We start from the raw sequence: 23,534 nt of genomic DNA, 5'->3' as shown, positions 1-23,534 counted from the left end.
AGGAGAGCAAATGACTGTGCCACATGGGGTGTATACATGGGTACTCGGCCCATCACAGTTAGGATTTTCTTAAAGTCTCGAGACTTACCTGAAGCACTCTCAAGACATTTATAATTTCTCCCTCAATGCATCTGTGTTTGTTATAATTATATTAAAAGTCAGTTTGGGCATGGTGTGTGCTGTACATCTGTCATCCCAGCAGGAAGATTAGACGTTCAAGATCATCTTTAGGAACATGGCAAGTTTGAGGTCGGCCTGGGCTACATGAGATCCTATCTCTAAAAAATTATTAAAAATTAGAGTTGTTTCCCAAATATTTGAAAGCACAGACTCCTCCAGAAGGTGCCGCATATGTGCACTGACCCATGATTTATGTCCCTTAGGCATCTGTACCATAGGAGAAGGATGGAAGGACACTTTCCCACAGTGTGAACATCAGCCCATTTCTTATATTCATAATAACTCACACCTCATGGCAAGCTGTTCATCTGGTCCCTCGAGGCTTCTTTACCATCTCTAGCAGATCAACTCTTTAAGTTTTTGAATCAAACTTTCTGACTTGATTCAATTTCTTGACAACAAAATGTGTTATCAAGAATCATACCCGCTAAAACATCCAGCGTGTCAACATGCCCCCATACAAAGATGTGGTAAAAATAAAGACTTACAGATCTACTCCTTTGTATGTTTAAGACAACTGATACCCTTTATGACTATAGACACAATAATCCTTAACAATAAACCACCAAACCAAATAAAAAGATTAGACACCAGGATCAAATGTATTTTACCCCAGAAATTCAAGGCTGGCTCAAAACCAGTCAAACATGATGCAACATATACAATACCAACAAAATAAAAGAAAAATCCAAATGGTTATCTCAGTAAATATAAAAAGGCATTTGCCAAAATCCACAGTCTTTCATGATTTAAAAGGAAAAGAACTCAAAAGCTTAATAATATAAAGAAATTTCCTCAACATAAATCACAGACCCAAATTCATACTGTTTAAAGCAAGCACACATAAATATGCATGACTTTGGATTAAATACTGGTTTCTCAGGCAAGTCACCTAAGCACAAAGAAAGAAAAGACAAATAAATAAATTAATGTAAAAAGATTTGTGCTTCAAAGTTCACCACCAAACCAAATGGGAAATGGTATTTGCAATTCACATGTCTAATAAGGGACTTCTAACTATTATCTATAAGTTACAATGCAATAAAAAGACAAATGACAAAATTTAGAACTACACAAAGCTTTTAAGACAGTTGGCTCAAAGAGATATAGGTATGAGCAATAGCATGATTGGGGAGATGTATATCAAGAAAATCCACCTCACCATTGTGTGGTTGGCTGTAAGAAAGAAAATGGAAAGTGAGCACTAGTGAGAATTTGGAGGAAACAGAGCATGCATATATTCATGGTGGTGTGATGGTTACTGTTGATTTTCCACTTGGTGGGATCTGGAATTACCTAGGAGACAAACCTCTGGACTTGGTGGTGGTGGAGTTTGTAGATTGCATTAATTTAGGTAGGAAGACCCACTCTAACTGTGAGCAGCACAATTCCATGGGCTGGGATCTCAGCCTAAATAAGAGAGAGAAAGATTCCTGACTGCAGCTGCGATGTGACCGGCGGCCTCACGCTCACGCTGCCACACCTTCCCCACCATGATGGGCTGCACCCCCAAACCGTGATCCAAAACAAACCCTTCTTTTCTTAACTTACTTTTTTTTCAGATATTGTGTCACATCTGAGGAAACTAATAAATACAGATGGAAATGTGAGCTATGGCAGCCAGTTTAAACAATAGTCTTGTCCTTACCACCAGTGGATGAACATTGACAATTCTATCCCAACAATTCTATTCCAGAGTATATACTCAGAAGAAATGAAGGCATATGCCCATATATAAACTTGTATGTGAATGTTTACAACGTCATTATTCATATTAGGCAAAGAAAAGCAAAATATGATACATCTATTCATGAAATGTTATCGACTACAAAAAGGGGTGGAAAAAGATAGAAGTATGGGCACATGCTGTTATGTAGTACAATGGATGAATCTTAAAACAGCCCAACAGGTGAAAGAAGCCAGTAATATGCACATGTGTGCACATACGTTATACAATTCTAATTATTTGAAATGTTGAAGATAAGCAAAGCCATGTAAGTCAGTAGATTAAGGTAGCAGGCGAAAGACAGAGGGTGATAGCTAAGAGCATGGGTTCCTTTTGGAGGTACTGAAAGTGTTCTGTGATTGTGCTTTGTTCCACTTCCTGCTAATATCCAAATGCTATTGATCTGTACACTTTAAATGACATGTTGTGAATGTATGTAAGTTATGTCTCAATGACAATGTCTTTAAAACAAATTTCTGAGAGCCTGTAATATTGAATGAGGGTTCTGTTATTTCCTGAGTATATTTTTCTAATTATGTGTATGAATGCTTATAGGTATGTGCACATGAGCTTTAGGAGGCCAGAAGAGGGTGTCAGATCCTCTGGAGCTAGAGTTACAGGTGGTCATGAGCCTCCCAACATGGGTGCTGGGAACTGAACCCAGGTTTTCTGCAAGATGTCTCTCCAGCCACACGGGTGGATTTTTTGAATCCCTGATCTCTTCTCAGTATCACAAAGTAGAAATTTATGTAACCAGCAGTGAATGGACAGTTAAGGTGACCTGAGATTTTCTGCTGTGCATAATAGGATTTAAACAATAAGCAAACTTGGACTAAAACCCCGGTTGCTCTCTAGGGATTAAATCTGTACCTTTTTAATCAATTTCCCAAGTTCCCATGCTCCCCTTCCACCTTCTTTTTAATGTTCATTTTGCTTTCTCTCACTTAAAGGGAAACTCAACTGTGGAAGGAATGCTTGGGCTTTATGAACAAATTACCATTACCACGAGAGAGAGAAAAACCCTGCGTAGATTTCCTTGGCCACTTCACTTCCTCTGAAACTCAGTGTTGCATGTGTTCAGATGTATCTTAGCAGTTCAAACCATGCACGGTGATCTAGAAAATCCATGAGCCACTGGTATCACAAGTAAATGTCTAGTTGTATGAAAATAATATACAACAGATCATGTTCCTAGCTCTGGATTATTATTATGACCTCATTTATAACTTTGAGGGGTAAACTTTCTTAGGTCCCAATGTCTCAAGAAATATCTATGAAGTTAATAGTGTAAATTCTAGAATTTTGCTTCTTATTCTTTTATTGCCAGGTGCTCTGTCCCAGACTCCATAAAATACCTTATGAAAGAACAAATACACATATGCTGTTTCTAATGATCCTCTAATTACATGACACAATATTTTAAGTGACTGATTAAACAATGTTATGGAATTAATGTAGTTTTAAAACATATCCCAATGAGCAATCACGTTCTCTCTCTTTGGGCATATGTAATTTTGTAAACTTTCATCTATTGCATAGATATATTTGATATTCAGATTGTCTCACTTAACTTGTCATGGTAATCCAATCAATCTGAGTCTTGTAAATGATCATGTTAGCAGGTTGTCACGTTGGTGGACGGCTGGGTTTTGGCATAGGCTCTCTTCATATCCAGAAGAATATCCTGTTGGAATTCCTATGACCACATCCCAGTCCAGATGGCATCATTTAGTCACAGTTCTTTGGGTGACCAGAGCCTTTGATCACATACGATTTATCTCTGGGCCTTTCAACTTCTGCACGGATTAAATGACGGCTTTGGGCAGTTTCCCCTGCTCTTTTCCCACTTCCTTTTGTCCCTATTCATTTCATATACTTCTTCATCTGCTCGAAACTTTGGCCTCCAAAAGTGTCTTTTCCGACTCACCTGCATAAGCTGTGAGCTTCTCTGGCTTCATTCTCAGTTGGATCCTAACGTGCTGCTGAGTACCAGACAGGCTTTTGGAAACCACCTCAGGTCATCAGCATGAAATAGAGTCGTGAGAACAGATTTTCCGCTTGCAGCTTGTCATGTTGAGTCTTGGCTGTGCTCACTCCTCCAGGCTTGCATAGCACAGTAGAGCCTCTTCTCCAGCAGCCAGCGGTGTTACCAAGGCACCAGTGCGTTGCATGTGGCATAACAGGTATCTGTGTGTCGCTATCATTTAAAGCTTTGCCATGTGTACAGAAGATTGTTCAGCGCTCACCTTTGCTCTAGACATTTAAGAAGATTAATTATGGATCCATAATCCATCTGAACCAGTAAACAAGAATACCTGCCATATAAGCTTTCTTTGGCTATTGTAAAAGATTATCACAAATTTAGTAGATTAAAACAATATAGATGTATTATTTTAGAGATCTGTAGATTAGAAGCTCAACACTGATCTTAATTGAGCCAGAGTTAAGGTGAAGGAGGAACTATGAGTCTTTCTGGAAGCCCCAGGAGAGAATCCATTCCCCAAGATTTTGCAGCATCTTAAGGCTGGTCTTTTTCTTTGACCAATGTTGGGAGCAGCACTAATCTATGGATAAAAGTATAAATATTTAGAAGGTAGCTTGACAACATCTCTATTTAGTAAAACAACAGTAGTTGGTTCCCACCTACAGCCTCTCCAATCATGGGATTTTTACCAGTTTTACTGTACCAGGTATGAATTTTTTTCCCATGGACTGACCTAAAACTCCAACCACACAGTGGTTGGTTACCTCAGTAACAGTCATGCTACTATTGTACCAGTGAACATGTCTTGCTTGTCAGGTTAGCACTGTAGTGTGCAGGGTTCACTGCTGAGGAAGATCCCTGATCATTTCCCTCCCCAGTGGCCTACAGAGCACTTTCCAACACTATGAAGCTAGCTCACGGGGAGGACATTTCCAACATACATTTTGTTTCTTTTTTCTCTTTTTCATTTTGTTTATTTTTAACTATTTATTTTATCTTTAATTATGTGCATGTGTGGCAGGGTGACATGCACATATGAATGAGTGCAGGTGCCCAGAGGTCAGAAGAAAGCATCCAGTTCCCCAAATCTGGAGTTACAGGCAGCATTAGCCACCCCACATGGGTGCCAGGGACTCTACTCCAGTCTTCTGCAAGAGTAGTACATGCTCTTAACCACTGAGCCATCTCTACCAACTTTGGTTTCTTGATGAGTTGATAACTTTAGAGAGTATATAATTCATCCAAATTAACCACATTTTGGAGCATTACTTTGGTGATCTAGCTGCCTCTTCCCTGGTCACGAGTAGCAACAAAGTTATACACTAATCATGCTGGCATTTCCTGAAACCTATAGTTTGAGACCTTAAGGCTTTTTTTGTCTATGAGTGTGTGGAATGCATGTGTGTATGTACTCATGTTCACATGTGTGTGGGCACACATGTACACATGCATGTGGAGGCCCAGTGTGATATCTGATGTCTTTCTCAGTCTCCCTCTGCTTTATTTGATGAGGCTGTCTCTCACTGAACCTGAAGCTGGACATCATGCCCCAGGGACTCCGTGGCTCTGCCTCCTGAGTGCTGGTATTACAAGTGACCGCCATGCATGTCCAACTTTTATATAGGTGCTAGGGATCCATGGCCCTATGAAAACCCTTGCATGCAAGTGCTGTGCCCACTGAGATATACCACACACTCTCTGAAAAATGATTGTAATGGCTACTGCAGTGGCCTGTCTGGTCACGGCCTCTTAGACTCTGTCATTGGTTTCATGCCAAGGTTTGTTTATTCACGTGTCTTCTCTTCCTGGTTCTGATCATTGCTTTGACTCACTGGATTCATTCAGTACTTCCCCATTTGTGCTTTGAATTTCAGAGGCTGTGTCATTGGACCTACGTTCCATTTTAATATCCCTGCTCTGCACTTTGGGGATGTTTCCTATGGTAAGTAACTTTCTTTTCTTTTTTTTTTTTTTGTGTGTGTGTGTGGTGTGTACATATGAAATCTAGAGGATAACCTTGAATGAATACCATGTACCTACCTCCTTTGAGACAATCTCTTTCATTGGCCTGGAGCTCACCAATTAGACTAGGCTCTCTGGCCAGTGAGCCCCAGGGACCCTTCTGACCCTGCCTCCCCAGCACTGGGATTACAAGCACGTGCCACCACACTTGTCTTTTTATGTAAGTGTCAGGGATCAAACTCAGGTCTTTGTGCTAGCAAAGTGTGCAGGCTAGTTTTCTATCAACGTGACACAAGCTAAGGTCATCTGGGACAGGGGAACCTCAATTGAGAAAATGACTCCATCAAATTGGCCTATAAGTAAGCCTGCAGGCATTTTTGTTGTTGTTGTTGTTGTTGTTAATTATTGTAAACCCAAGGGCTTGCTGCTGCCATCCTTGGGCAGATGGTCCTGGGTTGTATAAAAGAGCAGACTGAGTGGGTCATGGAGAGCAGGCCAGTAAGAAGCATCCTGCCATAGTCTCTGCTTCAGTGCCTGCCTCCAAGTTCCCACTGAGTTCCTGCCCCTACTGCCCTCAGTGATGGACTGTTACCTGGAAGCGTAAGCCAAATAAACCCTTTCCTCCCCACGCCGCTTTTGGTCATGGAGTTCGTCACAGCAGTCGAATGCAAACTAACACACCAATGAAGCCATTCCCCCAAGTCCCAACCTTCCATTTTAAACTTAGAAATTGGATAGAATATTTTTTGGTCTCTACCCGGGAGAAGGAAGGTTTACAAAGCACTTCACTTAACATTTTAATAGCTTGTCAAGAGGACCTCTTCCTCTGTGGCAGGGGCATTTGGGCACTGTTTCTAAATTATATGTAAAGTGGTAACTAGCTCCTGGGCAGTAAGAGCTGTCCTCAGCAACCTTATGCATCTTTTCACTATCTGAACATTCTGTGTTCTCTGTAGTGGGGATTTGGAGGAGGTGGTGGTCGTGATGGTTGGGCGAGCGATTGTGTCTTGCTTCCTTGCAGTGCTGTTATCAAACTCAGGGCCTTGTGCATGCCAGGCAAGTGCTCTGTCAGTGAGCAAAGCTCCAGACCCGCACTGTCTCTAAATGTGAATTCTGATCTGCCCACCTGGCTGCACAGCAGCCTTCTTAGAGAGATGCTTTCGAATTTCAGTGGGGCCAGCATGGTTTGATGCCAGGGTTCTGTTGCCCCAGGTTGAAGGATGTTCCAACTGTTTGTGTTGTCGTCTCACTTGGTGTCTGCCCTGTGACATTTCTTCCTGTATATGTGTCCCCACTGATAAAAGGGACAACAGCAGGAGCAGCAGCAGCGTCTCCCTTGTTATTTCTTTTGGCTTCTCACTGCTCACTGTATGGCGTGCAGTGGTGTGCTTGAACCTAGCAATGCTTCACAGAGGTAGTCACTGTCTCTAATAAGCAAAATTGGAGCCTCAAGACCTTTAAATTATTTGCCAAAACCACACAGTATTGATAGAATTGCTATTTGTTTTGAGACCTGCTTTCAACTGGGATGTTGCCCCTGTGAGGCAAAATTTGGTCCTTCATAATAAAAAAAAAATTATAATAAATATTTATGACCTTCCAATGTTCAATCCTATGCAGTCAAGTCCATTTCCTAATTCCTCTTGAGAAAGAGAATTTCAATTATTCAGTGGGTTAATTTGCTCTGATTTAAAATGAATTTGCCCTTCTATTTAGAAGGTGACAGCAGGAAAAGCCCAGATTGAGAACTACTCATTTCAATCCGCGTCCCCGCTTCTTCCCAGTCTGTCTCATTGTTTCCTGCTTGTCTTGTTTCATGTTGAATGGACCTGTCTACTGTGGGACAATAGTTCTTTAGGCAAAAACCTATTCATAATGTGTTTGTCAGTTGCTTTACATTTGGATGTCAGGAGAATTTTACTTATTCAGAAAACATTATATGAAGCCCCCCACATGCATTACACTGTATAACGTACATGATACAGGTATATAGATATTTCCTAGATTGCATATCTCCTGTCCAGAATTCATTCTGTGACTACAAAAGTGCCACCTCATTTGCAAAATGACCTACACACATGTTTCCCCTCTGCTTTGTGAAGATTCTTAGTTTACTAGAAACACAAGGATCCTCTTGTCTAAAATCTCCCATGAATACCCGCAAAGTCTCTCCACTGTCATTTAATTTTTGGTCATGCATGTTACCGAATCAGTGTGGTGTCTTCTTTTGGGGGCCTGTCATTTAGTAGTGAGCCTGTGTTCCCTACATCTCATCTTTTTGGAGAATCTGCTGCTCCTGTGTGCTCTGTGATTTACAGTTTCTGCAACAAGTCTCGTGGGTGAAGATTCTGCACAGTGGTAGAGCACTTGCTTAGCATGTTCAAGACCCCAGACCCCAATTTTAGCAATAGAGATACAGACAGAGATCTTTTTCAGATTTATTTATTTTTATTTTAAGTGCATGGATGTTTTGCCTGCTTGTATGTAAGCACACCATGTGCATGCAGTGCCCAGTGGAGACCAGAAGAGGGCATCAGATCCCCTGGCAATGGAGTTACAGACAGTTGTGAGCCACCATGTAGATGCTGGGAATCAAACCAGGGTTCTCTGCAAAAGTAGTCAGTGGTCTTAACCACTGAGCCACCTTAGCCCCAAGAGAGAGCTTCTTAAGAGTCTTTTTGGGTTAGATAAAATGTAGATGTTAAAGGATAATTAAATCTTTTGAGAATGGTTTCCTTCAAATCAAAATTGAGTACAGGAAGAAGTATGAACACCTCTGTGAATCCCTGAACAGGTATCTGTCCAGTCGTGTTGTTAATTATCTTAAGACTTAGTCACAGACACTAACTGGAGAGAATACAGATGTTGAGAACTGTAAAATGCTTTCAGGTAGAACTGTAGATAGAACAGGCTGCAGATGGAAGCCTAGGCATAGCATTCTTGCTAATGTCCACTGGGTCTTCAGCAAATCAACATCCCCTCCTTAGGCTTTGTGGATGTGGGGCAACAGAGACACTGGCCCAGGACTGTCCTAAGGAAGTTATATAATGAGTTTTAGTCTGTGAAAAACTGCTGACTAAGGAGTTGGTCTGGGCAATTATTTGGAGGACCACGTAACTATAGAATCCACTTTTCATACTACCCTATATTAGTAATGGCCAGGTAAGATAAGCCTAGTTTTCAGAGTCATTACTGGGAAAGCTCTGGAGAGTCCAGTAGAGCAATTACATGATCGTGAAGGTGACTTTCCATCAGTCTCTCTTGGGATTTCTAAAAGAAGGTGGTTTTAGGCAGAAAAGTGGACGTTGTCTCTAGAAAAACCAACCATGTAAATTATCCTGTGGTTATCCTTGCTCTAAAAGTGACAGCAATGTAACAGCCATGCAGGAAATCCAGCCAAAAGTCAATTTAGTGCTGTCCCAGCAAAGGAGACCTACATCTCTTTGGAAAGGAGTGAGCCTCACCAAGGGGAAGGCAATGGGGCTGGATATAACCTGACCCAGAGCTCTGGGGAGGTGAACTAGAGTTAGTCTCTGGCGGGCTCTAACCCAGATCACCAAGTCTTTCCTGGGAGAGGCTATTACTACGCACTGTTTCATCAGCCCCGAGAGCACTCCTCAGAAAGGACAGGTACAAATTTTGTCACCTCCTGACAAGGTCTAGATCAAACAGCAGACACAACTATGGAGGTTTCTCTGTTCACACGTTGGCACAGAGGAGTGAGGATGATTCTGTATTTTTAAAAGCTGCATTTTATGCAGAGAATAAAGGTAAATTACACCCTGCAAGACAATTCAAAATAAGTAGCAGTAGAGGTTGCCTGGGTGACAGTCAGGGGCCTTGTTTAACCTGCATGACCTAATGCATGATAAATATTCTTTGGTTAATTCATGAATGAATAAAGTGTATTTATTGATTGCGTGATTGATGATATTTGTTTGTTTGTTTGTTTTTGTTTTTGTTTTTCGAGACAGGTTTCTCTGTGTACTCTCTTTCCTGGAACTCACTCTGTAGACCAGGCTAGCCTCGAACTCACAGAGATCCCCTGGCTCTGCCTCCCAAGTGCTGGGATTAAAGGCTTGTGCCACCACCGCCAGGCTCATGATTGATAATTTAAGGCGATAACAGGAAATGAATATGAGCAAAGAGAATGAATGAAGTACATTTGTGAAGATGAGGATTTCACAGTGAAGCCCATTGTCTTGTACATACATTTAAAAGATTTTTAAAGAGGACCTAGGGACTTGGCTGAGTTAATGAAGTGCTGTGAGAGCATAGGAACCTGGATTGGATCTCCCAGAACCCACGTGAACTACCTGGATGCAGTGGAGCATACTTATAATCCCAACATTGGGGAGGCAGAGAAAGGATCCCTGAACTTTGCTAGACAGCCAGTCTAACCAAACCAGGAAACTCCAGGCTTAGTGAGAGACTCTGTATCAAAAAATAAAGTGGATAGTGATTGAGGAAGACACCTAAATTTGACCTCTGACCTCCACACATACCCACACACATGCACACACAATAAATAAATAAACAAACAAACTTAGGACAAGTTGGAAAATAGTGAGGAATAGTGATGAATTACGTACACAATGCCAGGCCATTGCTGGGGGGATTTATTGGCCAAAGGAGGCTATTGGGAGAAGGGAGTCTTTCTCACCTCTTATTTTGTTCCCAAGGATTTCCCCATACTTTGATGTGTTCCCTCAATAATACATCTTTGGTCCCCATGACCTTCAAATTGCGTGTCCGTGGGGATGGCGAAGGCCAGCAAAGCATCCCAAGTTACTCTCAGGAGTCAGACATTAAAAGACGGTCTTGGATCAACACAGAAATATCTGCAACAAAACCAAAAGAATTCACCATCACTCCCAGCAGTGGCACCGTACGTGCCCAGGGCTTCGCTGCCATCAAGGTAACGTGCACGGCCTTCAGCACACACAGCCCAACACCCACCTTTCAGATAGCCACTGATACCTCACCTGGGGCTCTCTGGGAGTGCCAGGGAAATTGTTGTGGGTTGTTTTCACTCTTTGCTCTTTTGGCTCTTTGTTCTTTGGGGTCCCATCACCCAGTTCCCAAATAAATCACAGGGAGGCTTATTCTTACTTATAAATGCCTGGCCTTACCTTGGCTTGTTTCTTGCCAGCTTTTCTTAACTTAAATTATCCCCTCTACCTTTTGCCTCTGGGCTTTTACCTTTCTCTATTTCTGTATACCTTTCTTTACTCCTTACTCTGTGGCTTGCTGTGTAGCTGGGTGGCTGGTCCCTGATGTCCTCCTCTCCTTTTTTTTCTCACTCCTCAATCTTCTCCTCCCAGATTTCTCCTCCTATTTATTCTCTTTGCCTGCCATCCCTGCCCATCCTCTCTTTGCCTTGCTATTGGCTGTTCAACCCTTTATTAGACCAATCAGGTGTTTTAGACAGACAAAGTAACACAGCTTCACAAAGTTAAACAAATGCAACATAAACGAATGCAATCCATCTTTGCATCCTTAAAACAAATGTTCCACAGCATAAACAAATATAACACATCTTAAAATAATATTCTACACCAGGGAATCACATGTAGAACTGGGCCTGTAGGAAACAAGCCTCTGAGAGCAAGGAACCACACCCAAATAGGCTGGGCAGAGAAATCCACGCTGCAAATGTTACTGGAACTGCTAAGGTTAGAGCCTGTGCTCAGTCAGTGCTAGCAAGCCTGTCCTCAATAAGTCAAGTAGAAAGACAAATCCCCACCATGGAAAGAGGACCAGAGAAGTCTAGCAGCACCCCCTCCCCCATCATCTTGGGGTCCTGACATGAGATTTGGTTTAAGTAGAGTAGTTCTGTTCTTGGTCCAGCCTCACCCATCATCACAATTTCAGCTCTGGTCTCTCCTCCAAGGTGGTCTGACTAATTTTCAGAACTGTGTAAGATCTCTTTCCAGGCAGTAACTGCCTTCTTCTCCAGCTTGAGATTCCAGGAGTTGATGGAGAAGGGGGTTCCAGTTTCTTGGGAACCACTGTTTCAATAGTCTAATGGCCAAAAGAAGGGCACAAGTGTTTCTCTAGAAGAACCTTGTTCCCTCCAGACCAGGACACTCCAGTTGATTTACATGAGTCAGTGCCTCCCAGGAACTGCAGCTTCCAGTTCTTTCCAGTCCAGTCACTGTCCCATAAGGACAACCCACCCATTGACACTAACAGAAGAGAAGAACTCAGACTCTGGCTTCAGACTCAGATGCTCCAAACCATAAACATCCGGGTTTATGCCAAGCTGACAGCCGGGTCATTCAGGTTTGCAGTCTAAATCCGGGTCCCGGCAAATGTGAGTGAGATGTTCATTTCCATCAGAGCTTTGTATTTGAGCCCACAGGAAAAGGAATACAAAGGCTGCCCAGGACCTCTCCTCACCCTAGGCTTGGTCTGAAATGAGGTCAATGCACCGGACTTAGTGACGGCCTCATGGTGCCATCGGCAGGATTATTTCAAAGTTAACTGAGGAGGGTTTTAGCTGTCTCCTCTCACCTTTTGCTTCTCCCAACACTGAGATCTAGCAAAATGGAAGGCTGCTAAACCAAAGTGATGATTTCTGGGAAAGGAGATGGCGAATTCCTTAGATATTATCGTTGAATATTTAATCCAGCCACTGTTTCATCCCCAATTTTGTTTTAGAAGCTTCTCAATATCTTGCCTGGGATCTTTCCACCTTAACTCTTTTCCTGGGAATTTTCAGCGCTTCCGTGGGCTTCTCCAGGGGTCTGAAGAGGTTTGATACGTCATCACATTCTCTGGAGATTGCTAACTGGCTTTTCCTAGTAAGCAGCTTGGCTGTGGTGAACTTATCTTTCACTTGATGCTCAGCCTCCATGCTGGCTCCTAGAGATAGCACAGGGGTGTCTGAAAACAGCATCTCTCCCCCAGTCTTCTGCTGGAACCCTTGGCTTCCTTCCTATGGACCACAATCCCAATACATAAACAGGGGTTCCAATCATGCAGGCTGACATCCTCAGCTTTTCTCCAAGCCTGACAAATTTTATTTTCAAATCAATGCTTTCCTTCTTTTTATTTCTCTGGTATATTTGGCAAACACCCTGTCTGTACTTTGTCTCTCTCTTCTGATCCACACTCCAGCCAGGTCTGTGTGGACTCAAATTTGCATGCAGCAATTCCCTCTGCAACCAAAAAGATTTTAATTAGTACCTGATACATAATTTATAGACAGAAAACCCTTAGCTCATGCCAGAAGCTGTTTTCCAGACTAACAAGTATCCCTTCCAGTAGAAATCATTTTGAGGCAATTAAAAGTTGTAACGAGGCTTTCAGAGGACCTAAACACAAAGTTTCACAGCATAAATACAAACAGAGGCTAGAACGTTCTGGGTAGAGATTGTCCTCAGGTGGACCTGGCTTGGACCTTCCTATTTTCTGCTCAAATAATGAAAATGAAAAGGGGAGGCAAATTTTTAGTTTGAAAAACGGATTGCCCCAGCCAGTTTCTGAAGTATACACAATTATTTTCATCTCCCTTTGATGTAAGAGAAAATGCCCTGTACTATTTACTCAATTATATTGAAGTTTTATCATTTAGATAGCCGCCTGTAGCATAAGGAACAATTTAAACTGCAGTAACTCAAGTCTGTTTGTTATTTCTCACCATCTGTGGTCATTTTCCCCTTGGTGTGGGTGTGAAGTTCCTGTGATAAAAATCACCTCAGAAATGAACCAGCCTATTGTGCTAACAACATTGGGTTTCTAACCCAGCCTTTGAAAACATCCACCATGCCCTGACCCCACAATGTAAAGTGCTTAGAAAGTGTGCTGACTCAAGTGCCCCCACCCCCACCCTGTCCCCGGCCTTTCCGAATAGCAGCTTGTCACCTTTTTCTTCCCAGGTGACCTTGTGCTCCAACACCGTGCAGAAATACGAGCTGGCGCTGGTGGTAGATGTGGAGGGTATTGGAGAAGAAGTGTTGGCACTCTTGATTACAGCCAGGTAGCATGCACCTGTTCCTCTCTGCCCGCGTCCCCCCTGTGCCCAGTGTCGGGCTGCCTCCCACAAGGCAATTGGCCTGCTAAACATTGCATACTGGAGTCCTCTTGGGTTTCTGGGATGGGAAATGGAATCTGGAGCAAAAAGGGCAAAGCTTTAAAACAGAGAATGTTTGTAAAGGACCTTTGGTGGAGATCCTAAGGACCAAAAGGCTTAATGTGTGTGTTGTGTTGCCCTCTGATGAGTCTTATATATAAGTATATAACTGAAAGGGTTTAGCAGGTAGGTGACAAGTGGCCAAATTTTATTTTCAGTTTTTAATGTGATTGATATACCAAGGTCATGTAATAGAAGGTGCTATTGTCAGTCTCTAGTAATAGAAATGTATCATCTTCACTCTGTGGGTATGCACCCACATAAGTGTGTGTCTATGTGTGTTGTATATGTATGTGTACACATAAGCGTAGGGATGCACTCACTCCAGGTGTGCACAAGTAGAGCCCAGAGATTGATCTTGGGTGTCCCCTCTGTCACTCTTTACCTTATTTTTGAGTCAGGGTTTATCCCTGAACTTGGAGCTTTATCACTGAACTTGGCCATGGAGCATCCGGGATCCGCTCTCTGCCCCCACCACAGGCAGGTTTTACATGAGTGTGTGGGGGTGGGGGGGTCCTAACTCAGCTCCTCGTGTTTGCACAGCAAACTCTTTCTTCACAGCTCCATCACCCAAGTACCCAGCCCCCCCCCCTCTCTCTCTCTCTCTCTCTCTCTCTGTCTCTCTCTCTCTCTGTCTCTCTCTCTCTCTCTCTCTCTCTCTCTCTCTCTCTCTCTCTCTCTCTCTCTCTCTCTCTCTCTCGGTGAGTCGGTAAGGCTCTCTGAAGTCAGGTTTAAATGGGGCCGCACTCCTGCCACAGCACACAGGCTTCAGGACTGCGTGGAAGCAAATGCTGTGGACAGAGAGAAAATGACGTGCAGAACTAGCATATCAGTGTCTGGGACTAGGTCCTATGAGCCTTAGGGAGAGAGACACCTTAAAGGAGGTGCAGACATGCTGATCGATGGGGCGAAAACAACTGGCCTCCCTGTGTGTGTCTGAAGCTTGAGTAGAGACAAATATCAACCTGGAAGGAGCTAGAACTCTTGCTGCCTCAGTCTACTTAAATGCCATTACGATCCGACCATTTGTTTGTTTGTTTGTTTGTTTCACCGAAAACAGGAAAAGCTCTGTGGTCCAGTCTGCCCCACTCTGAGGTCCTGCCTTTGCCTTGGGTCTGGTCTTGCATTTGACTTCTGTGCTGGCTGGTTCTGACACCTTTCAGCCTCCTTTCCCCGCAGCTGTTCTAAATTGTAAAAAATAATAATGCCTAAAGGGACTGTGAGTCTCCCGCTAAGGTTTGCTGTGAGCCACGTAAAAGATCATAAACCCTCTCAGCCACACTGGCTCAGAGAGCAAAGGATTAGCTTTGAGAAAGTCATGGGGGTCAAGTGACAATTTTCATGCTAGCTGAAAATGAGCACTCATCAGCAGGTTGAAGAGAGGTCCCTTCCTGTTGCCATTTCCCATGTCACCTGCGGGAACTGCTTGCTGACCCTCAACAGAAGAGCTTCTCTTAGAACTTGTACCCCACGGCATCCCCTGAGAGAGCCAGCACTGACTCTTGCCATGCCCTCACCTCAGGTCCATCCCCCCTCTCCTGGATTCCTCCACAGGGCCCTAAGAGTAACAGCCCCACTGAATAATGCCATCCAGTCTCCAGAATGCTTTCATTTTACTCCCTAGGGGACTGAGATGTGAGACAAAGAGCAGCTGACTCTAACCCAGGTTGGACTTTGTAGGGTCAGCACTAAGCCGGGCTCCATGTAGCTCAACAACCAGTCCTTTCCATCTTTGTGCTTCATGTCAGACTGTGACCTAGGGCAGGTTAGACACTGAGAGCTGTAGACATGAAATAAAACCCAGGTCTCTGAGTGATAGGACAGCAACCCAGGGCTGAATGCAAGAAACACTGGCGTAGCTCCAGCCCTGGGCTGAGCTGCAGGAGCATGCTCATCCCAGACAGCTACTCGCATAGGAATTAGAGTTAGTATTGTGATTTAGATAATTCAAGCTTTGTTAGTCCCTGGAGGCTTTCTGACCCATCCACAGTGTCACGGCTAGTGAAGACTCCACGTAGTTGCCATTGGCCCTATTTTACACAGACGCAGACCCACTACCCTAGTGAACTTGGCTATGGGGCCCTTCACAAAGGAGGAACACGCTGGAAAATTAATGGAAAGGCCTGTCACTGCCCAGCAAAGGTGGCCATTTAAGGAGGTCTACCTCTAGTTCTCTTCTGATTAACTAATGGTGAGTGGGGACTAAAAGGGAGAAAATAGGACAGAGAGTTGAAATGATCAGTTGTGCCCCATGGTGCCCACTATTAGAGGTATCAGAGAAAAGCTACTACGTGACAGTGACAGATACATTTAGGACTCTGCCTTTCTGAGTGTAAACAAACTCTCTATTTTGACTTGTTTAATGGGCTCCTTCGAGCAGGTGTGTTGTGCCTACCCTCCAATTGGTGACCACAGAGGTGAACTTTGGGCGCTGCTTCCTGAAGTACCCGTATGAGAAGACCATCCAGCTTGTCAATCGTGATGACCTTCCTGGGTGCTATAAGGTCCTGCCCCAGGTGAGTTACTTTATCTTTCTTCTGTGTTGAGGTTTCTTCCCGTGGACCCCCTCAGGGAGAAAGAAGCATCCTTCTGAGAAGCCATAGTCCTGTGCATGGGACCTCCTGTGCTTCTGATTTTTAACCCTCAGATGAGTTGGGTGTTGGGTTAGGAAGCCACAGCTGGATTGCTCTCTGTGTGGATGAGCAGCTGCAGGTGTAAACAGTGGCTAATTTCCCAGGGAAATTGTCCTTGATAAAGAAGGGAAGGTGTCAATTAAGCTAACATGCAGAAGTGCAGCTGCAGATAATTGTCTGTGAATTAACTGAGCTTGGGAAGTGAGCTGGGAGATTTCATTTGTGCTCATGACCATGGCTGAATAGCATCACCAAGATATGGCAATGAAGTGTTTATTAGTGGACCATTTAGACCAGAAAGCTAGGGGTTACACAGGAAGAGAGACTGTGTCTTAATGCCTATGAACTATATCCTTCCATACACTACTACACTTGGTTACGTAGAGGACCAAACAGGTCACATATGCAGAAAATTCAGAAAGACTTGTTAGACTAGATTAGCAGAAGGTCACTAATGACATACAGTTTACCAAGAATGCATTGGGGTTTAAAATTTAGCTCTGTGCATACAGACTACAGTCTAAATTCATGGGGGAGGGTAATTGGGATGTTTTATTAGTTACTTTTGTGTTGCTATGATAAAACACCATGACAAAGAACAGCTTATGGAAGAAATAGTTTATTCTGGCTTACTGGTTCCAGAGGGTAAGAGTCCATCATGGCAGGGAGGCATGGCAGCAGACAGCTGGAGCAAAAGTTAGTTGAGCACATTTCAACACACAGGCAGCAGAGAGAGTGATCTGGAGTAGAGAGAGGCTACAAACCCCCAATGGTGTACCTCCTCAAGCAAGGCTCCACATGCTAAAATGGCACCACCAACTAGGGACCAAGTGTTCAAATCCCTGATCCTAGGAGGAACATTTCTCGTTCAGACCACTGCCGAGCTTTATGTGTTAGTGTTTTGTGGGGACCACAGAATCAATAAAGATTTGGACTGCATCTGAGAAACACAGGTAAAGGAAGCTGGTAGGCACTGGTCAAAACATGGCCAGAGTTTTATCTTCGGTTCTTGTCATCTTTTGTAATGAGAACTTGGGGGAGGGCGGAGCATCATGTTTAGGGTAACCAAAATGTAACTCATGTCATCTGCAAATCTCAGTCATGGGAAGAGCCACCTCAGGTGTTTTGACTGAACAAAGAAGGCTCAACCAGGACAAGATAGCTACCTCTCACTAGCCAAAGGGCTATCATGTAGGAGAGGAAGTTGGAATTATTATGTGGGCTTCTCTAAGACAAGCAGAAACCAGGAACGAAGCTATTGGACACATCCAGTGGAGAGCCAGCAGCAGAGGAGGAGGGCCCTATGTTGTGCATGGTCATCTCAAGGACTCAGAGCAGAGCCTGTGTCCAGGGTCAAGGGTCAAGGGAAGCACTTCAACACAGGGAGCTGGGAACCAGGTAGAACCTGCCTTGGGTGCAAAATGGAAGATGAAGCTTACTCTGTCATCAAGATACTTAATATTTTCTTTTTTGCCACATGTTCTAAGATACTAAAATAATTTTTAAAACTATAGCACACAAAATATCATTATTTGGATAAAGATCAGCATCACAGACTTTTTCCCTCTTGTCTCAGGCTCCAGGGGGCTCAGCTAAAGAATGATACATAAAGATAGAACATGTTAGCTATGTTAGGCCAGGCCAGATGCAGACAGGGTAGGGATGTTCCAGAAGGGTGAAAGCTGCATGCTGTGCCTTTCTGCTGAGAGCTAAGGTCCCCGGTAAGGTTTTCAGAATCATCCAGACCTACAGGGTAAGCTTTGGGCCAGAAACTGGGCTTGTAAAAAAGGAGAAGCCAGACTCCAAAATAGATCCAGCCCATAGAGATGAGCATACAGGTGATCATGTGCTGTAGAAAAGGACTTCACTGGGTGCTCTCGGAGCAAGGCCCCCCACCTCTGCAGCCTTTGGGGGTGAGGTAACTGGAGCAAATTCAAGAAAAAGTACCTGAGGCAGGTCAAGGAGAAGAGCAGGCTAAGAAGGAGATCACAGGTGCAAGGGATCGCAGGTGGGACGAGGGCCACGTGCTCAGGAACCGCTGGTGGCATGGCCTCCATTAATGGGGTGCAAAGGTCTACGGCAATGGCAAATGAAGCGTGAAGGCACAGGGACCAACTGTAGACCTTGACCGTGAAAGGCTGTTGTCCAGAATGCCTTTGTGCTCATCTCTGCATCTCACTGTGCTGGGAGCTTAGGACCCTTTGCTTCATAAGCATTGTGCTTAACCTGGTGTCCTTGGTGCCATGGACTTCTCTAAATGATGACATACTCCTAATGACTCTCCATGAATGCAGAAGGACAATTGTTTCAAAATAAGTCAATATGACAATCGTTCTCTGAATATGGCCTGCTTATCTCCTGGTTTCTCTCTGCAGCTGTATGAAAATCCACCGGCTGTGCTGCTTTCCAGCCCCGCCCCCTGTGGGGTCATCTCCCCCCACAGCACTGTGAACATACCACTATCCTTGGAGACCCAGGTCACCGGTGAACACAGATCCACAGTTTACATTTCGGTCTTTGGGAGCCAAGACACCCCTCTGGTGAGTCAGTTTTCAGAATCACAGTTGAAGTCACGTGCTCCCTCCCCACCATGAAGTTTTTATCTTCTTCATTGACATCATGTCATCATTGTGTATCCTCTGGTTTCTGTAGTTACAGGGCTTTATGTTTTCATTCTACAGTAGTAAAACTCATGTGTGGCATTACCTAGGAAAACTGTGCAGATGCAGCCAAAAGTTGTAAGGTAGTATAGTAATTGCTCTTAAACTTAACTTGTGTGCCAAATTTTCATATATGCATCCATGTACGCACACACACACACACACACACACACACACACACACACGCGAATGCACGCAGGCACGCATGCACGCACGCATGCACGCACATGCACGCACACACACAGTGAGTACCTTTCCTTGGTCAACATATCTGTATATTTAACAAGCTCCTCAGTTGTTCCCAGAGCAAAGCCAAGTCTCACCATGACTCGGTCAACTACAGACTACAAGATCAGTTTCATGCCCGACTCCCCAGATCTTTTCCTATAGAGCAATCCCATTAACTGTCATCCACGTTCACCTACTGGAGATGTTAAGAGTCTCCGGGAAAGGCAGTCTTGATGGAGGTTGTTTCCCTGGGCATTCAGTTCACTTGGAAGCTGGGTGGCAGCCTTTGAGCTGATCCTGACTGCCCACAGAGCACAGTGAGCTAAGCTTTTCTCTTCTGTATAAGATGCTATAGATGATCCACAGCAGGGCAGTAACCTCTCGTGGCTCACTGTGACCACTCCAGCTCCTGCACAGACGTACCTGGTAAGAAGGCAGCTAGTGCTTTAGGAAGACAAGGGCCCCATAGTTCATAGTGTGGATTTCAACTACCACCCAGCACAGCTGCGTGCAGTAGCTCTGCCTGTCAACTGTTATCAGAGTGACAGGACTGGGTATCGAACTCAGACACATCCGACTCGAAGCACTGACATTTAACATCATGTTACATGTTCTTGAGACCAAAGGGCTGAGTGGGACACATGACTCCAAGAGTCTGGTTTTCTCTACTGTGTGACCCTGGACTGGCCCAGGGAAGCTGACCATCCCAGGGAGGCATTCCAGGCTAGACAGACATTTCTGACTACACGTGCTCAGAGCTGCATGTCCCTCTGACCACAGAGAACTAGCGGGAAGGGACATCAGCTCACATCAGCACCCTTCCTGTCTCTTTGGTTTTATTAGAGGAGACTAGCAGCTTTTATTTTCACCCCTCTTAAGGGGAGCCATTTCACCCGGCCCTGTGTTCTTTCTCTTGTGGAACTCAGGCATGTCATATACAGAGTATTGGAGAAGGCCCGGTTATCTTCATTCATCCCACGCAAGTTGATTTTGGCAATATCTACGTCCTGAAGGATACTTCAAGAATTCTCCAGCTATCTAACCAGTCCTTTATCCCCGCATTATTTCGGGCACGCATGGTGAGTAAGTCCTGGGCTGTCACAGCTTTGGCTTATGTCCAGTGTCCCTGTTTTTGCAACATGTGTTTAAAGATGAGTGCCGGCAGCAGAGATTTGCATGGCTAAGCAGTATGAAACCATGTCATTCCCATCCTTAATTCTCCTTATTATAATCCTCTTGTTAATCAAGAAGTATAATATGTATATCTGGTAAGCAAGCAGATACATTTCATATGATCCCATATGGGAAGATGTTTCAGGGAACCAGCTTTAGCTATCACAGGACACATCTACACCCAGCTCCAAGCCTTCTGAAGAACACTGTCTCTGTAGCTGAAATCATTTCTCATTAGACTCCCCTTAGATATGCATTTCTTAATATGTTTATCCTGTTTTTGTTCTCCCCTTTCTTCAAAGAGTATTTCAGTGCAACTTATAAAGATGTATCAGGAGTAGAGAGATGGTTCCAAAGTTAAGAGTCCTTGCTGAGTTCAGTTCCCAACACCCATATTGGATGGCTTACTCCAGCTCCAAGGGATCTAGCACCCTCTTCTGGCTTCCACAGGCAACTGCACTTGTGAATGCACACACACACACACACACACACACACACACACACACACACACAATTAAAAATAAAATAAATCTTATAAGGATGTGTAGCTTAAGTTTTCCTGCCTTGCCCACAGTCAGGGCAAATCTCTCTCACCTGCCAGTCGCACAGCCGCTCAAACCCGACCAAGTAAACACAGAGACTTACATTGCTTACAAACTGTATGGCCGTGGCAGGCTTCTTGCTAACTGTTCTTACAGCTTAAATTAATCCATTTTCATTAATCTATACCTTGCCACATGGCTCGTGGCTTACCAGCATCTTCACATGCTGTTTGTCATCATGGTGGCTGGCAGTGTCTCTCTGACTCAGCCTTCCACTTCCCAGCTTTATTCTCCTTCTTGTCCTGCCTACACTTCCTGCCTAGCCAATGGCCAATCAGTGTTTTATTTATTGCCCAATCAGCAACACATTTGCCATACAGAACATCCCACAGCAAGGATGTATCACATACAAGATAGTGAATGCCAAAAACGGAAATTAAAGAAAAAAACAAGGACAAAGATATATATATTAAAATAAGTCTGTCTCAGACCTTCATATCTCATAACTATATTTTAGATATGCTAGCCACCTGCAACCTCTTTTATTTATTTATTTGTTTGTTTGTTTGTTTGTTTGTTTGTTGTTCCAAAAAATAACATTGGGTTTGAATGGGAGCTGCTATTTCATGCAAACATTTTCAGATATTTCTGAAGAATCAAATATTATTGATTTTATAGCAATCACTATTGAAAAGAATTATCACTTTCTCCTATCTTAAAACAGCTCACTGGACATTGGTCCCAATTAGCAGCCTTTATCATCATGATGATTCATTTGTATCATTTTTCCTTATTCCTTGCCGAGGCAGCCATTTTTATATACAGCCATGGCTGTTTTCAGCATGAGGCCCTAAGATCTTGTGGATTTTGTCTAGAGAACATTATTTAATAATCGGTAGAGGAAAGTCCTATCAAGAAAAAGACTCCAAAAAATTCACTCTTATTTACCCAGTTAATTCATGGTTGCATTTGATAGGAATCATGAAGTTTTGCCTAGGAACTGTTGCTTCCTGGTCCACTATGAAGCTGATACTAGAAAAGGAAAGAGATCAGTGACCCAGCTAGAACCTAGGGGTGGACGCGGCAGGGTCTGAGGAGAGCTCGGGGAGGACACAGGCCTCCCAAGGAAGCTTCAGGACACTCTAGCACCCATTCCTCTCGCTCACTAATCTCTCTAAATTTCACTTTTCTTTTCAAAAAGTTTCAGTGGTGGTGGTGGTGTGGTGGTGGTGGTTGTGGTAGTGGTGTGTGTGTGTGTGTGTGTGTGTGTGTGTGCACATGCACACAAGTGCCTGAAGAAGCTAGAAGAGAACACCAGATCCCCTGCAGCTGGAGTTGCAGGTGGTGGTGAGCCACCCAATGTGGTGCTGGGAGCTCAGGTCCTTTGCAAAAGCGGTACATGCTTTTAACTTCTGAGCCATGCCTCCAGCCCCCAGATCACGCCTTTTTATGACAATTTACGGTACATTTCAACACATACACTACATAAATGATCTTTTTCTTCATTAGTATGAGTATATAGTGAGTGGCCCAACTGACTTCCTAAAACAGGACGTCTTCTGTCCCACAAAGATTTCATGATCCCATGTCTCAGCTGTCTATTTCCTTATGTCAGAGCCAAGCGTATGGTGCAAGTGATCTGCTGCAGGGCTGCTCCTGCAAACCAGTGTTGGCTGAGTTTAGTACAAGTCTGAAGTGGTCTCAACTGTGGTTACCATAGGTGAAAACTAACTCCTTTCGTGTGGCAGCTGGGGTTTTGTGAATTTCCTGACATGTATATAATAATAAATTTGTATTAGCGTTACAGAAATTGAATTATGGCAACTTAGAAAACTGAGAGAAACTGAAATGCCATTTGTTAAATTTCAAGCTGACCCTCAGTGCAAAGCCTTCAAAGCCATTCTTAGACTGCCAAGCATTAGGAAAGTCTCAGCTAAGAGCTGCTTGCTCCCTCACCAAGCCTGCCGCAGATTCGGGAGCCCCACAGTCTCTCTTTGCTGGCTGTCCTGAAAGGAGGGTCACTTTCTTTCCTCTGTCAGCAAATGTCGTCCTTCCCCAGACGCTCCCTGCTGTCAGCCGTCTGGGATCTGCATCACGCAGGGCCACACACCTCATGGCCACCACTGTGATCCAATTCTCCCTTAGCGAGAAGCACACACCTGGGGGGGGGGGTGTCAGAAGATGGGAAGTGGAAAGCCCTCTCTCAAGGTGATGTCAGGAAGTTCAATGACAGTTTGGAGACATTTTTAATGTCCCAGAAATACATACTAGACTTTTTTTTTTAAAGGATTTTTTTTTTTTAACTGAGA

The 23,534-nt window shown here is 43.9% G+C and overlaps 1 protein-coding gene across 7 annotated transcripts in view; it reads left to right on the top strand.

Annotated features, from left to right (window-relative positions):
- Positions 1 to 23,534, top strand: part of Hydin (HYDIN axonemal central pair apparatus protein) — a 365,841-nt gene that overhangs the window by 136,759 nt on the left and 205,548 nt on the right. For 6 of the 7 annotated variants that reach the window (XR_008215695.1, XM_052727909.1, XM_052727907.1 and 3 more), the window contains exons 13-18: positions 5,765 to 5,832; positions 10,535 to 10,770; positions 13,736 to 13,836; positions 16,370 to 16,505; positions 18,998 to 19,162; positions 20,437 to 20,589. Coding sequence is in view for 6 of the 7 variants with exons in the window: in XM_052727909.1 (XP_052583869.1) it covers positions 5,765 to 5,832; positions 10,535 to 10,770; positions 13,736 to 13,836; positions 16,370 to 16,505; positions 18,998 to 19,162; positions 20,437 to 20,589 (859 nt within the window). In the remaining variant the exon portion in view is untranslated. The remainder of the gene's footprint in view (positions 1 to 5,764; positions 5,833 to 10,534; positions 10,771 to 13,735; positions 13,837 to 16,369; positions 16,506 to 18,997; positions 19,163 to 20,436; positions 20,590 to 23,534) is intronic. The other variant, XM_052727910.1, reaches the window with a different exon arrangement.

This window comes from Peromyscus californicus, unplaced genomic scaffold (genome assembly GCF_007827085.1).
Source record: "Peromyscus californicus insignis strain IS unplaced genomic scaffold, ASM782708v3 Scaffold_8__1_contigs__length_139910024, whole genome shotgun sequence".
Lineage (NCBI taxonomy): Eukaryota > Metazoa > Chordata > Mammalia > Rodentia > Cricetidae > Peromyscus > Peromyscus californicus.
Note: the sequence above shows the minus strand (reverse complement) of the source record. Positions and strands in the feature narration are given on the sequence as shown.